Raw genomic sequence first — 18,100 nt, forward strand, 5'->3', positions numbered from 1 at the left:
CTGACCTACATGAAGCTTCCAATGCATCATAACCACACTGCAAGAAATGGTTGCTAACCTGTTGGGAGTTATGTATCAGATCCTGAAGAGATTTACGATCTAGGGGTTCAGGAGAAGACAGTATTTTATGCAATTCATCTAACAAATACTCTTGGTACTGTATCATATGAAATTGACAGTTTAGAGCCCTCATAGAAAGGGTAGCAGAAGTATACACTTTTTTACCCCATCGCTCTAAAGCCCTGGACTCCCTTTCAGATGGGAGTGGATTTTTTGAAGTGACAGCTGCAACCCCTTTAGGGCCCTGGGAAATAGTTTCTGGATCAGCAGAGTGGGCCTTGTAAAGGAAAAGATGTGATTCCGGGACCCTGTAATACCTGTCGGGCTTGGCAGGGGCCGGAGGGAGAGTGTCAGGGGTTGTGCTAGATTCAGAGTACACATCATCAATGACATTCAAAACAGGGGGAATAGCCAAAGGTCTATGCTGAGGCAAATGCAAGAAGGTCCTTAATCTTTTCCTGGAATCAGAGAATTCCTGGCTCTGCCATTGGAAATGCTCCCTCATAGTGTGCAGAGTTTCCCCAAAAGACAGCTCTTCAGGAGGGGAGGCCGAAGGGATAGATTCCTCTGCATCAGAATCCTCGTAGGCCGAAAAAAACTCCTCCTGGTAGTCCGAGAGAGCAGAGCCATCAGAGGCCTCATCTGAGGAATGTGGATCAGAGGGCTCAACCCTGGGCCTTTTTTCTATAGGAGGTTGAGAGCCCCTGTCCGGATGAGGCTGAGAGCCCCTAATTAGTGAAATAAGGTCCTTGGCTAGACTAAGAATCTGAGAACCTGAAGTGGGTCCCTGAGGGATAACCCTGGGAGGCATAGATTTTGAGTGTTTAGCAGCCTTAGCCCTAGTGAATGCCTTAATAGACATGGATGCAGGAGGCCTGGCTGCACCATGTGCTGGAGTAGATTTGTCTAAGGGAATGGTGTCGGAAAGTTCCTGGACACCGGATTCCAAAGGAAATTCAATAACCGATACAGAAGCGGCCTCCGGGGCCGAGGTTGTCGGTTGTACGGTTTCGGTGGACGGGAGTTCCAAGGACTCGGTTTCAGCCGAGACCAAGACACTCATGGTAGGCCTGGCCATGGTTTCACCCTAAACCGCGGGCCACGTGTTGGTCCTTGTCCTTCTGTTTCTTTATTAAATGTGAAGTCGGAGTCTCCGACGGCATATTATAAGCAAAACTAGCCCCAAAAAATTCCTCTGCAAACTCCGCCCGACGTCTAAGGGTGCGTCGGTTGAAGGAAGCATAGGCAGCACAGGCCAAGACGTCGTGGTCTGGGACTAGGCAAGGTAGACAGTAAGAGTGGAAATCCTTATGAGGTATTTGTTTCCCACAAGTTAAGCAATTATTAATTTTATCTGACATCGGCTGAGGCAAGAAAGAGTCCCCAACGGGGTACTTAGCTTTTGAAGTCTTCGGATTAGCTGAATTACAGGAGCTGGCCGACCGGCACTTGTAAAATGCTTCTGCTTCGGGCACCACGTGGCAAGAAAGACTGAGGAAGATGGCATCGGCGGATGCTTTTATACCCCAGGCGCTCTGACGTCGGGGAAAATGCGACATCAGCCAACGCCGGACCCAGACTTTGGAATACGGACGACCGAAGGGCTGCCTGGGGCAGGACAACCCATATGTTATGACTGCAGATGCATCCTTGAAGGACATCAGGCCAGATAAGGCAGTGTGAACTACAGCATGTGAGCAGGCATTCCAGAAGCTTAAAGAAGCTTTGGGAGGACCCCCCCCGTGTTAGCCAGACCAGATTACAGCAAAGAATTTGTTGTACAGGTGGATGCTTCAAACCACGGGGTGGGGGATGTACTTAGCCACATTTCTTCAGAGGGAGAAGAGCACCCAGTGGTTTATCTCAGTTGTAGGCTTCAACCCGGGCACTGCAGAAACTTCAGCCTTATCTGTATGGAAGAAAATTCACTGTAGTGACAGATCACAATCCCCTAGCATGGTTAACAGAGCCAGAGAGCAAAATGCCAAGTTGCTAAGATGGAGCCTAGGGTTGCAAGCATATATGTCAGTGCAGCACTGCAGTGGGATTAGCAATGCCAATGCAGATGAGCTCTCAAGACAGGGAATAAGGTAAGCTATACTCAGATAGACCTAACCCTCTCAAACAACGTTTCTCAAGGGTCAGTTGAAAAACTAGCTTGGTTCTCCAGGGGGGAAGATATGTAAAGATAGGTGAAGGCTGCCAGCCTAGCCAGATAAAATTTTGTAGATAACTCTGTCATTTATAAATGTTAATAAAAGCCACAGGTTTGTTCTCTTTAATGAAAGAAAATTGTGTTAAATGTGGAACTGCAAAAATGTAACAACAGTGCATTCTGCTGTAGGAAAGCTGATGAGTCAAGCTTTGTATAATTTTCTGATCACAAAACCAGGAGCCGAGATGTCTGGATGAAGGAATTCTTGCTTTTGTTTTGAGATTAGAGTTAATTGTTAGAATTTGCATGTGCAATGTCTTCTATTGCTGTAGCTTCCTGACCAGGTGCAAGATCAAAATGGCTGTTACACTCTGAACTTCTGTTAGCCTGGGAAACAGAAAATAATGATGTAATCTGAAATGAGTCAGTGGTACTGTGTTATCAATTTAAGGACAGAGAGACTCAGGGGAATTTTGCATTTGTCTTGAGAACATCCAACATCGCCAGCACTCTGCCTATGCTCTATAAGTAAATTTATTTTAGAACTGTGTTTTCTCTTAGATATAGCTAGGAACTAGGAAGATTAGATTAGTTTTTTTCTGTATTGATGTCAGAACTTTTCTACTGTATTATTTTAAGTATTTCTCTGTGATCTCTGAACTCTTGACTAACACTATGTAGTGAGAAGTATTATCTTGTGTTTTTATTATTTATTATTAAATATTTTTAAACCTTTCAACTGTGGCTGTTTTGTGTAGAGATAGTTTAAGCTCTAGAGTACATTGCATGTATATAGTGATACTGCCCTATTCACTCCAATAAGCTTTGCTGTTCAGTCACACTTACCATTTGGATAATAACATTGCACAATAATAACTGGACACCCTTTGCAAGGGCCTTTTAGTAGCTGATATTAGTGGTTGGTGGCAGTAATTTCTACCTTATAGCCTGGCAGAGAAGGGGGCATAGCTGGGGAACCTGTGCCAGGCTTCCCCAGGAGTGTCTGTGTGTTTGTATATGACTCATACCTCAAAGTGTGCATGTGTCAGCTACTTGGGCAGGGACCCAAAGCACTGGTTGGACAGAGAGGGTACTGGAGGTTTACCTTGACCACTAGGCTGAGATCTGGACCCTATAGCTGTGCCAATGGAGAGTCCTATTGGGGATCTGGAAAGAAAGGGAGAAACCAGACTGACTGTGATCTCTTTGTGCTCTTCAGGGAACTTGTACTTTACTGTGTGTGTATTTGTTATCCTCCCCTATGTGGACGCCCTTCACTGGTGTTAGTGGTGAGGAATGAGGCTCCTTGATTGCTGGGCCAGTGCACAGACATCATAGCTTGTCTAAGAACCTCTGAGCTAGCATGTTTCTGGTCATGTATGTTTCCCAGTCGATAGTAGGACAATTAAAAATCACCCATGAGTAAGGTGTTGGGCTGTATGGCAAATTACTTCAGTAAGGCCAGGTATGCAGTATACTTTTCCTGTTCCATGGTGGTGGGGTCCTATAGCTAGCTATGATGTGGTATAGGGCTTTCCCTATAGTCAATTGGACATGGATTAACTCAAGAGAGTCATACTGTTTGACCAGTCTAGAGGTGTACTTATCCTTAACAAAGATGGACACACCTCCTCCTTTGGTTCTTTCATGTTCAGTTTGGGGTCTGAACATATGGAAGGCATTCTAGCTCTGCATGGTTCAGGTACTTTCCACCCTTTTGAACCATGTCTCAGTGACTGCACAGATGTCAGCATCTTCCAAAGTGAGGAGTGCTTCCAGGGAATGTAGTTTCTTGTTTAGACTCCTAGCATTAAGCAGCAGTATCTTGAGTTTATCTAGAGATGATTTTGTAAAGTTGGGAAGTTGGTTATTTTGATACTGCCTAAAAAAGGTGCAATAGGGGTGGCTAATGCCTTTGCCAGTATCCAAAAGCTTAGAGGAAACCATCTCTGGCAAACCAATGTGGCCTGTCGACCATGTCATCCCAGGCTGACAGATATTGGATCCCTCTTGGACTGACACAAGAAGCTAAGTCAATTGTTAAAGTCAATCATTTTTTGTTTGTATTGTGACATTATCCTTGGAGAAGGTAGAATGCTGCTTAAGCCTACGCTTTTACTTGCCTATGACACATAATATGAAAGCTCAGTTATGTATCTCTTCATATGGTCCAATGAGGTACATCTCAAGTCATTCACCCCCAACATGGACTATGATGGAGTCATACCGGTACTTGTAGTTGATGGACTTGATGGATCCTGGCAACTGACAAGCAGCTAACTGTAACCCACTCCTTATCCAGCCTAGTGAGGGGAACATCTGTGTGCCTCAAAATGGAGTCACCTATGACTAGTTAGTTAGATTTTGTGGTGTTATGCCTTATGGGCTTATTTGTTGAATCAATGGTATGTGTTATTATGTGTTGTGGTTGTTTTCTGCATTGTTAAGTGTGTAAGTGGTTTCCGTTTGCGAAGTCTCTGATCTTTTGGTACGTTATTAATGAGTACCTCTGGGTATGTGAGTTTATGTGTTGTGTCCTTATTTAGTGTGGGAAGTGTGTATGTGTGTGCTGACAGCATGTTTGGCATTTCATTTGTCTTTATGTGAGAGTCTTGCCTCCAATTTCATAGTGTAACTACATCTCTCACATAAAATATTTGTTTGTTTCAGGAGTAAGTAGTTGTCAGTATACATGAGACATTTGCTACATTACCTCAGCATGCCCACATCTATCAGGCTGGCCAGAGAGATGATGGGAAACTTCCTGTCTATGATAGCAGGCTCTTACTGTATGTTTTATTGGGGAAGGGAATGGCTTAATTTGACAGGAGTGTGCTGGTAACACCGAGACTACAAGAAGGACATATACTTTGTGTAGGCTAAGGTTGATCAATAAAAGGAAATGCTGCTCAGTGCACAACTGATATGTTCATAGAGCAGAAAAAAAACTTGGAAGGGTTTCAATGACAGCTGTTCAGAGAAAAAGTGACCTTGTAGGCTGTTTCATCTATGCAGGGCACTACTAACTGCTGCTGCACGAAGAGCAGCACTGCGCAAATGTGAGGCTTAAATATGGCAAAGAGAAATTAGTTTTAAGCTAACTACCAATCAGGAAAGCACACAATAAGCCTTCCACCAGCATTCCCCAACTCAGACAGGTTAGATCAGCACACGTCTTCTACAAGGGTGCAGAAACACAACTTCTTAATGTAGAATAGCTGGTTTGGTGCCTCAGTGTAAGAAGACCACACAAATTACTTATAACAGCCCTACAAGTAACTGTCCCTTTCAACTGAATAAATTCCTAAACTTGCATTTCCCAGCTTCACTAATGGGTCATTTAGCTAGCCTGAATATCTCAATTTTTTAAGAGTTAAATGAAAAAAATAAAAAACAGAAAAAAAACAGAAATACTGTGGTAAAAAACAAATGATCATAAGTTTCTTCTTATTGCTGTTTGAGCAATAGATTAATGGATATGTTATGCAAAACTATTATTTTTTGTTTCTTTCTTTTCAAGATGTTATTTTTGATTATATGCAAAATGCTTTATGTCTGGTGTAGTTCATGTCTTCCTAAAAGGATTATATCTGTGAAGCACTGTTAACTATTAATGTTTGTGAGGTACAACCATTGCAATAATGTGTGAACGCTGCTGGCACTTTCCCACAGACAGAACTATGTATCAGCCAAGGCTTGTAAAAATATTAATCCTCATAAAATGAATATGGGTAAGTAATTCTCCTGATTCATACACAAGTATATTTAAACATTCCATAGCAAGAGATGAAAAAGCAAAGAGAAAGATATGTGAACTGTACCTCTCTATAACAGCTGGTGTGGAGGCGTTCATGGTTTCATATTGCAATACAGACAGACCACGCAGCCACTGTTCAGCATGCGCCTTGTTATCCGCTGCAAACAAAGACAGTTTTGGGTCATTAGTTTTTTCCTGATTACTGGAAACATGGAATGATACTTCAAATTCTTTCTTAACCCATCTGCCAAAATTAAATGTTACATTTATGCAAACTGGAACACAATTAAACAAAACAGTACTTGTAGCACAGTAAATTAGTTTATTAGAGTGTCATTTAATTAAGTTTACTTATTATAAGGTTATGGTTATTTAACAAATAACCTAATCTTGTATCCTATTCTCTGTGGGTGTTTCCTCCTTTGGTGTTTCCTTACGGCAACTTTCGGCATAGTCTAGACTCTCAGCAAAAAATAAAAACAGATGACATTTCTGTAGTTACTGTCAAAACAAAAAGAAAAAAATATATATTCCAAAGTAACTTTTAAAGGGTAGGGACTAGAGAAACCTATTGTGATAAGAAAAAAATGTGTTTTACTGTATTGATTAATTGCTAACCCAGGCAAGCACACTAGGCACAGTTGTTGATTTCAGGGTGAGAGCCATAGGTACTATGTGGTTAAGCTCTAAGCTATGCTGTATAGCTCCAGGAGGGTTTTATATGCACATTACAATAGGTCAAAATAAACAATAAAAATGGAAATGTAATTCACTCTTTTCATGAGCTGCTCAACCTTCACTGAATCTTACCTCAAAATTAAACAGTTTGAGCTTATAAAACAGACATTTTAGTAACTTCATGGAGATAGTCTCATATCAAGCTTCTTAAAAACAACAATTAAAAAAGTATTTTTATTGTCTGACACCCCACTGACCATCGACATCTCCTGTGCTGAACATCTGGCCTGGTAATCCCCCCATCCTATGACCATCCATCTGATGCTTGCAGGGGGTGGGGTAGAGATTGACAGCTGAGGGACCATTATTCTTGCAAAGGCAAGAATAAGTGAACACTGAAGTCAAGAGTAAATCCCAGTGCTTTGAAAATAGACTTCAAAAATGATGAACACAGGGTAGCTAAGAATCAAGGTTAAGAGAATTTTGTCAATACATGAATAAATAACATGTTTTAAACCTGTGTCTGTATTCACTCATATATTAATAAAGGTTTTTCATCTTGATTCTCAGCTTCCCTGTGTTCACTGATCCTTGTAGAGGCCATGAGTTTTAGTCCCTAACCAATCCTGAAGGATGCTTGAGGTATGCAACTCTAAGAAGGAACCTACAGTGCCAAGCCCAGCAATATTTGCTTGCTTCTACAATTACAGCTTTGCTCACTGCTTGTAAGACTCACCACAAACAATACTTTTTTGCTGCCTGCTGCAACCCTGCCTCTACACCATGCCAGTAATGCAGAGGAACAAACCACCCCCCTTCTCTCAGGATGGGCAAGTTGGCATTGTTCTCCAAGTTTTACCTTTTCTTCTAGCTTGTCCATACCTAGGTCACTAATTAGACCCTCATCATTACAGCTGTCTTTACAGTTTTATCTGTGGCATGGAGTGAGCAAAAAGATAAATGACTTACGTCAACTAATATAATAAAAATAAACACATCATGTGACTTACAAGAGTGCTATCTGCAATGAGATTCCACTCGAGACGAATCCCATACAAAATAGAGAGTGAAAATGCTAGGAAGATGTAAGGGGTCATGATATGGCATCTTGAGGACTAGCCCATCAGACAGAAGCCTGAAGAATGGTGCGGCTGTAATGTTTGTAAAAGTGTGCAATGAGAATAAAATGTATGCACAAATGTTAACATGTCCGAATTTAAAAAAAAAAAAAACTTGAAACCGCTACTCCCCTGGTTGGATGACCCTTTCAAGATAGTCAATGGCCTCTCATCTTACTAGTGACAGTATATAATGCAATGTGCAGCCCGTTTGGACAGCTCTTTCTTAACAAGTTGAAAACCCTACTTACCAGGTGCAAATCAAGCAGAAAGCTGGCCTATTTTCATGATCCATACATTATTTTCAGATACAGCCATAACTGGTACTGGATATTAGGAGTATGAGGAATATACTTATTTTCAGTTTCTTTAAAGAAGCAGAGAGGGAATTACTAATCTAGTTACTGGTTATGAGAGAGATCTGACCCTTATGGGGGAAAAAAACAAGTAGGGCTCTTTCCTCATAAGAGTAAAGCTCTGAAATATTTTCCATGAGATGACTACTGTAAATAGCAGTTTTCCAACACACAAACTTAATGTCTGGCAACCGACATGATAGGAAAATAGTGAATCTGTCACAAAATTAAGACCACAAGGAGCTTAGCAAGTTAGATTGGATACTAAATGAGAAAACTGACGTGGAAACTTAAATGACTAATGTTGAGCCAAAATCCGGATTCACACAAGTCACAAATCCAGGAAGAAAGTTTTATCAGTCATCAGGACTTGACTAGGATTAACAACTAGTTAATCTGTCATGAATCTCACCAGCACTCAAGGAATGAGAAAGAAATTGTGAGCGTTTGTAAACAGTTTTGTTTAAGTCAAAAAGAACACATATACAACTGGGGGTTGAGAGGGTGGCTTAATGGTTAAGGTGTTTGTCTTACAAACACAAGGTGCAGGGTTTGAGTCTCACAAGGGATAATTGACTAGGCTTAAAATAGCTCGCAAGGGCAGTTAGCTTAGTACTAAACTATGAACTATGAACCTATACTGCCCATTCACTCATTACAGGAGGTAAAATTTTGGTAGCAAACCGTATTTGTGATAAACAGGTCAATTCACAGTGATTCCTCTTCCAAAATATGTGTACATTGGAACTTGCCGGTTTAATGTCCAACAGTAGACTGGTAAATTAACAGAGATTTTATGTCAAGACTACTGGGATATGCACTGAAAATATGAAAATTCAGTGACTGGTTTCCAGCCATGATGCAGTGTCAGTGTCTGAACAATTAGCTTGGTGCCGAGAAATCCAAAGGCTGTGGGTTCTGTTTCCACACCAGGTACTTGGATTAATTTTTTGATACAGGCACTGCAGTGTAGCATAACAGGCATGCTGTTCAACTGAGTGTGCCTTCCTTCTGATAATATGATAAACAGAAGTCACATCTGCTTGAATTGGTGGTAGCTCAGGTGGGTACAAAAGACCACACAGTACTTGTTAAAAAAACAAACAAAAAAAAAAAAACAGCAGTGGAAGTTCTCAAGTGTCCTGGCCAAATTTCCTCTACTCAGTATAAACAGCACCTCTTTGCTCAAAATAGTATACTGGCCAACTGGGACTACCTCGATCAACAATGGGTAAATAAATAAATACAATTCAAATTTTGACATATTCTCGCAAATCTATCTCCCCCAAGCATGATCAGGAACTAAGCCATTGTCTGATTTTTGAATAGTTTTAAGCTTAGTCAGGCTTCCAAAGTGATGGCAAGCCTTGCTCCATAGACGTCCCATGGTCCTGAATCATGATGGATCCCATAAGAGCCCCTTTATCCCTGTAAATAAGCATCTGATGTGAAACTTTGTTTTAAAACAACTTCACTATATGAAGGCCAAAGCTCCTTGTATGAAGTTTGTGGAGAAAAATACTTCTACAAAGAAGATTCAAAGTTATTTTGACACTGTTCATTTGTTTTGGAACACAATGATTTAGGAAAGTGAGATTTGATATTGACTAGCCTATTGGGCTTAGGAAGGATAGGGAGAATGGAAAGCCTAATATTAGAAACATTGCCTGTCAGGAAGTGATAGCTCTTCAACTACAGACAAAGAATATATTGAAGCACATTATATGGCTTCAGACTGAGACTTAAATTGGTCTTTTCTGATCAGTGCTCTATCCCGTTTAACACACTCAATAAATAAATAGATAAATAAATAAATGAATAAAAATGGAGCTGTACTAAAGATACTGTAGAGCAGGTGGCCATGGTGGTGCAGCGATTAGTGTTGCCGCCTCACAGCAAGAATTTCTCTGGTTCAATTCCTGGCTGGAGTGCCTTCTCTGCAGAGTCTGCATGTCCTCTCCTGTGCTGAACATCTGGCCTGATAATCCCCCCATCCTATAACCATTAATCTGATACTTGCAGGGGGTGGGGTAGAGATTTACAGCTGAGAGACCATTATTCTTGCAAAGGCAAGAATAAGTGAACACTGAAGTCAAGAGTAAATCCCAGTGCTTTGAAAATAGACTTCAAAAATGATGAACACAGGGTAGCTGAGAATCAAGGTTAAGAGACTTTTGTCAATACATGAATAAATAACATGTTTTAAACCTGTGTCTGTATTCACTCATATATTAATAAAGGTTTTTAATCTTGATTCTCAGCTTCCCTGTGTTCACTGATCCTTGTAGAGGCCATGAGTTTTAGTCCCTAACCAATCCTGAAGGATGCTTGAGGTATGCATCTCTAAGAAGGAACCTACAGTGCCAAGCCCAGCAATATTTGCTTGCTTCTACAATTACAGCTTTGCTCACTGCTTGCAAGACTCACCGCAAACAATACTTTTTTGCTGCCTGCTGCAACCCTGCCTCTACACCATGCCAGTAATGCAGAGGAACAAACCACCCCCCTTCTCTCAGGATGGGCAAGTTGGCATTGTTCTCCAAGTTTTAAAATTTCTTCTAGCTCGTCCATACCTAGCTCACTAATTAGACCCTCATCATTACAGCTGTCTTTACAGTTTTATCTGTGGCATGGAGTGAGCAAAAAGATAAATGACTTACGTCAACTAATATAATAAAAATAAACACATCATGTGACTTACAAGAGTGCTATCTGTAATGAGATTCCACTCGAGAAGAATCCCATACAAACTAGAGAGTGAAAATGCTAGGAAGGTGTAAGGGGTCATGATAAGGCATCTTGAGGACTAGCCCATCAGACAGAAGCCTGAAGAATGGTGCGGCTGTAATGTTTGTAAAAGTGTGCAATGAGAATAAAATGTATGCACAAATGTTAACATGTCCGAATTTAAAAAAAAAAAAAAACTTGAAACCGCTACTCCCCTGGTTGGATGACCCTTTCAAGATAGTCAGTGGCCTCTCATCTTACTAGTGACAGTATATAATGCAATGTGCAGCCCGTTTGGACAGCTCTTGCTTAACAAGTTGAAAACCCTACTTACCAGGTACAAATCAAGCAGAAAGCTAGCCTATTTTCATGATCCATACATTATTTTCAGATTCAGCCATAACTGGTACTGGATATTAGGAGTATGAGGAATATACTTATTTTCAGTTTCTTTAAAGAAGCAGAGAGGAAATTACTAATCTAGTTACTGGTTCTGAGAGAGATCTGACCCTTATGGGGGAAAAAAACAAGTAGGGCTCTTTCCTCATAAGAGTAAAGCTCTGAAATATTTTCCATGAAATGACTACTGTAAATAGCAGTTTTCCAACACTGGCCAACTGGGACTACCTCGATCAACAATGGGTAAATAAATAAATACAATTCAAATTTTGACATATTCTCACAAATCTATCTCCTCCAAGCATGATCAGGAACTAAGCCATTGACTGATTTTTGAATAGTTTCAAGCTTAGTCAGGCTTCCAAAGTGATGGCAAGCCTTGCAATCAGGCTGGATCCCATAAGAGCCCATTTATCCCTGTACATAAGCATCTGATGTGAAACTTTGTTTTAAAACAACTTCACTATATGAAGGCCAAAGTTCCTTGTATGAAGTTTGTGGAGAAAAATACTTCTACAAAGAAGATTCAAAGTTATTTTGACACTGTTCATTTGTTTTGGAACACAATGATTTAGGAAAGTGAGATTTGATATTGACTAGCCTATTGGGCTTAGGAAGGATAGGGAAAATGGAAAGCCTAACATTAGACACATTGCCTGTCAGGAAGTGATAGCTCTTCAACTACAGACAAAGAGTATATTGAAGCACATTATGTGGCTTCAGACTGAGACTTAAATTGGTCTTTTGTGATCAGTGCTCTATCCCGGTTAACAAACTCAATAAATAAATAGATAAATAAATAAAAATGGAGCTGTACTAATGATACTGTAGAGCAAGTGGCCATGGTGGTGCAGCGATTAGTGTTGCCGCCTCACAGCAAGAGTTTCTCCGGTTCAATTCCTGGCTGGAGTGCCTTCTCTGCAGAGTCTGCATGTCCTCCCTGTGGTCGCATAGGTTTTCTCTGGGTGCTCCGGTTTCCTCCCACATTCCAAAGACATGCTGCAGGTGGATTGGACACTCTAAATTGGCCTTAGGTGTGAGTGTGTGTGCATGTGTGTGTGCCTTCTGTGGAAGGTTGGGCACTGGGCTGACAAGTCGACTCTGTAAAACTTCACTGCCAATCGTTCTGCGGACTGTTGTTCCACTGTGGAAACCCCTAATGGGAAAAGCTGAAAGGAGAAGAAGACTAATGATACTGTAGAGGATGGGTGCCACCACTGCACTCACTGCAAAGGGTGATGTGACACCACTGTCTCCACAAAGGATGAAGTGACAGAAAGAAAATGTACACAAGTCTGTTTTAATGATTAATCCACAAAATACAACTCCTGTGTCCAACAGCATAAAAGGAACATGCCTTGCTATCCTGAGTATGCACCTACAACCTCCACGCCCAAATTAAACTGCAGACCATTCACTTATAGAGCCAGACTGCTCCCTGCATGAACTAATATATCCCAGTGGCCCTCTATCCACATTAGTTACATTTCACACAAACATATACACCAGGGAAGGATGGAAGAATTCTCCATCCAGTTCCTCTTGGTTTGGTAATACTGATGCCACTCTGAGAAAGTCGGACATTTCCAATTACTTGTTGCTTTTATATCACATATCTCTTTCATTGGTAGTTAGCCGAAATGATCTCAAAGGCATGTGTGCCCTACAGTTTGTTATTCCACAATGTAAATAATGGCTACCCTCTTCTCAGCTAGACAACAGGACAAATATACACTTATAATAAATAAATACCATCCACAAGAGCTTAAAGGTAAATGAATACATTTTACTTAAATAATAAAGAAAACAGTATACAAGTACAGAGAAAAGCATAGGTTGGCAGACAAGGAAAATTAAAAAAAAAAGACAATAGACATAGATAGGTTGTATACAGAAAAGTCTGGCTTCAGATATCTAAGTTCCCTGGCTAGCTTGCTATAAGAATACTGGCCTTGCTAGCTAGTTACTCCCAGACAGGCTTTACAAGACACTGATTATCAACAATAACAACTGTTTAAACTCCTATAATCATACAGTTACATAGAGAACTCTTCTTCACTCCCAGTCTCCATGACATTATCATTGTTAGAGAAATGTGTTGTAAAGCTGCTTTTCCTATCCAACACCATTATAAAACCTTGTCAAAACACCTGCATCAGTTTCTTCTTGAATCAAATCCCAGTTTTGTCTTAAAAAAGCTCTTATAGGCATTACACTCCACTGCTTTTTTATCCTTGTGTGTTACATTAGACGTAAAGTGCCATAATGTCTAGATAATATGAGAAGAAAATAAAAAAGAAACTACATTGTTGCATGCAGCCTGGAATTTTTTCATAATGTCTACCTTATGCTTGGCATCAAGGGAGCCCGCAGGATTTTTTGCAGGGGGGTGCAAACCCAGAGCCCCACCCACATAGCTCACCCCGCCCCCTGCCAACACAGCCCCGCCCAAGTCCACCCTCCCCAAGCCCTGCCCACACAGCCATTCCAGTGTCCCATTACTTGGCTATTTCTCCCCATTTACTGTAGACACTGTTCAAATCTGTGTGCATACTGTGTTATGCTTTAGTTCTACAATGATTACAGGCAGTTGGATTTAATTTACAACTTTTATTTCAAACATTATAGCCCAAACACTGAGACATTTACTAAACCTAAACAAAGCAATAGTCTTACAATGAAAACAGACTTGGCATTAAAGCTTCTCTACTTTTGAAACTCACATTCAATGAAACGGCATTGAAACCCACATTCAAAGAAAATGCATCTGGCCAGTGGCAGGTTATTTACCTTTGAACTGTTTAAGCAATAGGCTCCTTGCACACCGTTAGGGCCATGCAAAAGTTATTTGATTTACCTGATTGTATTAATTATAATATATAATTGAATTATATCCCTTGTATTATACAGCAACACTTGTTTGAGTGTCGCTGTCAAGTAAAAATAATCTGAATAATTCCACATTAAAGATATCTGAAACTAATGAAGATGTTGTTGCTAGAAAACTGTATATTTCAGTGTTTCATCTACAAATTCAGTGCCTGCTGCCGTCAAAGAATAAATTGCCTATGTTAAATTAAAAAATGGTAAGCTGGTATATTGCAATAGAAAATGGATGACAAGCTGAAAAACAGGTTCATAGTTATTAGGCATCTCATCCAAAGGAGGACATCCTGAGGACTGCAGCATACAAATGTATATGCTGTAGGAATAGAACCTCAAGCCTTTACATTAAGATGCAAGTATTCTACTTGTGGTGCTACTAACATAACTTTAAAACTTTATACCACAATAGAGATACCATTTGCTAAACAAAATGGTTGCACATTGTAAATAGACTTGGCATGAGCAGCAGTGCAGTTCCTTGAAAATGCACTTGAAAATTCCACCTGCTAACTCTAACTTGGGCATTTCACTTTCTCTCTCTTACAAAGATACCACACCCCCTCAAGGCCTCACCCTTAGTGCAAGAAATCTTGACAAAGCCTAAAATAAATAGGGACAGATTATAAATATGGCTCTCAGAAACTTAGAAAATTGCAAGAGTAACAGGATTTGTGTTAGTATGCATTTTTCTAAATGACATGACATCTAAAACTGAAATCTCATTATTTAGCAACTTCAATCCTTTTTAAGAGGAATATGGGGCAAAAATCTGGACAGCTGAGGGGTATGCTACCTCCCTCTTATACACACACCAAATAATTCTGGTCAGACTTGAATTAGTTCTGGGAAGGTTGCACTGAACGGCACCGTGCTTGATCTGAAGTGGGTGAAATCCTGGTAGCTAGTGATTGCAGCTCAGCAATGTGGAGCATTAAAGCATTTTTAGCAGAGCATTGTTTCATCACTACCTATTGTGTTTGCACATAAGCTGTAGTTATTTCAAACATTTGCCTTTTTTGATTACTACAGAGTACATTTACCCACCAGAGCTATTGTGTTTTGACTTCAGTGTGGAGCTAGTTGTTGCAGGGCTTGGCTTTTAAGTAAGGTAGCAATGCTTATTTACCATATACCATTAAAGCCACCCAACTACAAGTGTACTAACACACAGACACTGCTATAAGACACTGGTCTCCAATAAAATGTAATGAGCTTCTGAAAACACTGTAATCCTGTCCTTTTATTACAAATACTGTCATATGCATTTCAATACCCAAGGCTTATACATTATCTAGCTATGTAAATATTCTCTGCATGGCAACAACGAAAAGGCTTTCAATGCTGGCAATTCTTTAACAATATGCTTACTAAAGCTTACTTGCATCTTACAATGTCAGACAAGCTTACTAAAGCTTACTTGCATCTCACAATCTCCGACAAGCTTACCTGATGTTCATTAAACCATGGCTACTTAAACAGAGCAACAGGACACTGTGATAGCATGCAGTTCCTGAATAATAAGAAGCATAAATCAACAGTATAAAAATCTGATAGAAAACCAGAACATTTTGCAAAATCAAGGACAGATGAAAAGCCACGGTCAGATTTGTGATCTACCTTGGATGGGGGAATACTCTGCACACTTACTGCATAACTGCTTCTTGCCTTCCTTGGACACATCCCGAGCCACTACAATGGGGGCTGGGGTGCAATAAGTATGTCATAATTTGAAATGTCTCTGGCTGACAGTGATGGCTCTGACACTCCTACCTCTCAACTTCAGAGCAAGAAATCTGGACAAAGCCATACATAGAACTAGAAGTGGGACACAGGCCCAAAAATAAGGCCAATTTTTAAATATTGCTCTTATTAACTTAATAGAACAGGTAGATCTTGCATTAGTACAAATTTTCTGAAGGGTATAAAATCTTAAACTCAAATGTCTGCCATTATTTTCTAACTTCAATCTTTAATGACTTGCCACTAATTTGCCAGAAACCACAATTTTATGAAAAACAGACCAAAATGTGATGCAAAAATACCTGTCAAAAAAGGGACACCTTTTTAATATTAACAGTTAACTTGAAGCAGCTAACAAAATAAGAGCATCCACATGCATTTCTGAAATAAAGGTAATCTATAACTGACCATTACAGTTATAATTGTAAACCCTCCACATTTTCTTCCAAAATTGCCATTTTGGAGGAGGGATTATTAGGGGAGAGCAACAAGGCCAAATATATTGGGGAACATACAAACACTACTAAAAATTGCTCTTGTATAAACTTAGACAGTCTTGCATTAGCATGCATTTTTCTGAAGGTTATGACATCTGAAACTCAGTGTCTGTCATTTAATGGCTTCATTCCTAAATGATTTGCTAGAAAACCACAAATTTTATGAGGAACAAACCAAAAATAAGCAGCAAATATCTATTAATTCTGCAAAGATATGGACAACTGAGAGGTATAGTTCAACCGGGGCTGTCTGAGTTTGATACCCCTCCCCCACAAAATCATGGTCAAATGGAGCCTCCCCCCCCGCAGCCATTCCAATGTCCCATTCCTTGGTTATTTTGCCCCATTTACCATAAACACTAATGTGCATACGGCTTTACTTCTGCGATGATTTAGGATTTCATTTGAAAGTTTTATTTTGCATTTTACAGCACAAACCCTAATACATATCTGTTAAAGCAATGCAGTCTCAATGAAAATAGACTAACATTAAAACTTCTCTGCCCTTGAAACTCACATGCATTGAAACAGCACTGAAACCCACTTTCAGAGAAAATACATTTTGCCAATTGCAAATATTAACTCTGGGCTGTCTTCAAAATCATAGGACCCTCGAACATAACATACACATGCTCTTTGATACACCTTCCTGACTGTATTACATTATATTCCTTGTACAATACAGTACAGTTGTTAAAGGGCATTTTAAATTTATTGTTTTGAAAATTTTTCCAGTAAACAAAGAAACAAAATGCATCCACCAATGACAAAATTGCCCAATTCAGAACATTTCCATCATAAAAAGTCTACTCAAGTCCACCAGTATCAGGAAAAAATACACAATCTCTGTAAAAAATCCACATTGAAGAAATTTGTAACTAATAGAGGTTGCTGCTAGCAAACACTTTATATGTCATTGTTTAATCTACAAATAAAGTGCCTGTTACCCTTGAAGAATAAATTGCCTTTGTTGTATGCAGTAAAAAAATGAAAAACTAGTAATACCGCAATAGAGAATGGATAGCAAACTGTTAACAGGTTCATAGTTACTAGGTACCTTTGCCAAAAGGACTGCAGCATCCACCCCCTTTACAACACAATACAGCATCAGCAATGCATTTACCTACTGTGGGAGTAGAACCCACAGCCTTCAGCATCTAAAGCAAGTACACTATCTGTTGTGCTATTAACAATGCAAGCAGACTAAACATAAGCAGCACTAAACTTTTGCTCCCCTGCAGCTCTCAGTTCCTTGTAAAATCTACTCGACACTCAGCTGTATCTCTGAACTTTGCAGCACAAGAAATCTGGAAAAAGACGAAATTTATTGGGGGCGGGGGGCAAAAACCAGGGACACATTTTAAACATTGCTTGTATAATGTTTGAAAGTTGCTAGAATAAAATGCTGCGTTACCACCATACATTTCACTGCCACATCTTGAACCGAGGGGACCCCGTGCAAAACAGTCAAAGCAACATACCACTACGCCAAATCAGCTGTTTTGTGAAAGAGGAAGACTGAAACTTTACCATTTAGTGAATTCAGTTCTCACCATAGCACAGCTGTCAACCTTAGCACAAAAGACCTGCACAAAGCCAATAATGGGTGACTACAACCACCAAACATTCAGTGAATTCAGTTCTCACTATAGCTCTTAGCAAATAACACCCGGACAAAGCCAGTAATGAGAGAATATAGCCCCCAAACATTTTCAGTGAAATCAGTT

At 40.0% G+C, this 18,100-nt stretch overlaps 1 protein-coding gene across 2 annotated transcripts in view; it reads right to left on the minus strand.

Annotated features, from left to right (window-relative positions):
- PLCG2 (phospholipase C gamma 2) overlaps positions 1-18,100 on the minus strand; it is a 1,878,649-nt gene that overhangs the window by 912,992 nt on the left and 947,557 nt on the right. For both annotated transcript variants that reach the window (XM_044081788.1, XM_044081789.1), the window contains exon 5: positions 6,037-6,130. In XM_044081788.1, coding sequence (XP_043937723.1) covers positions 6,037-6,130 — 94 coding nt within the window. The remainder of the gene's footprint in view (positions 1-6,036; positions 6,131-18,100) is intronic.

This window comes from Protopterus annectens, chromosome 8.part1 (assembly GCF_019279795.1).
Source record: "Protopterus annectens isolate FY-2018-M chromosome 8.part1, PAN1.0, whole genome shotgun sequence".
In the NCBI taxonomy this organism is placed as follows: Eukaryota; Metazoa; Chordata; order Ceratodontiformes; family Protopteridae; genus Protopterus; species Protopterus annectens.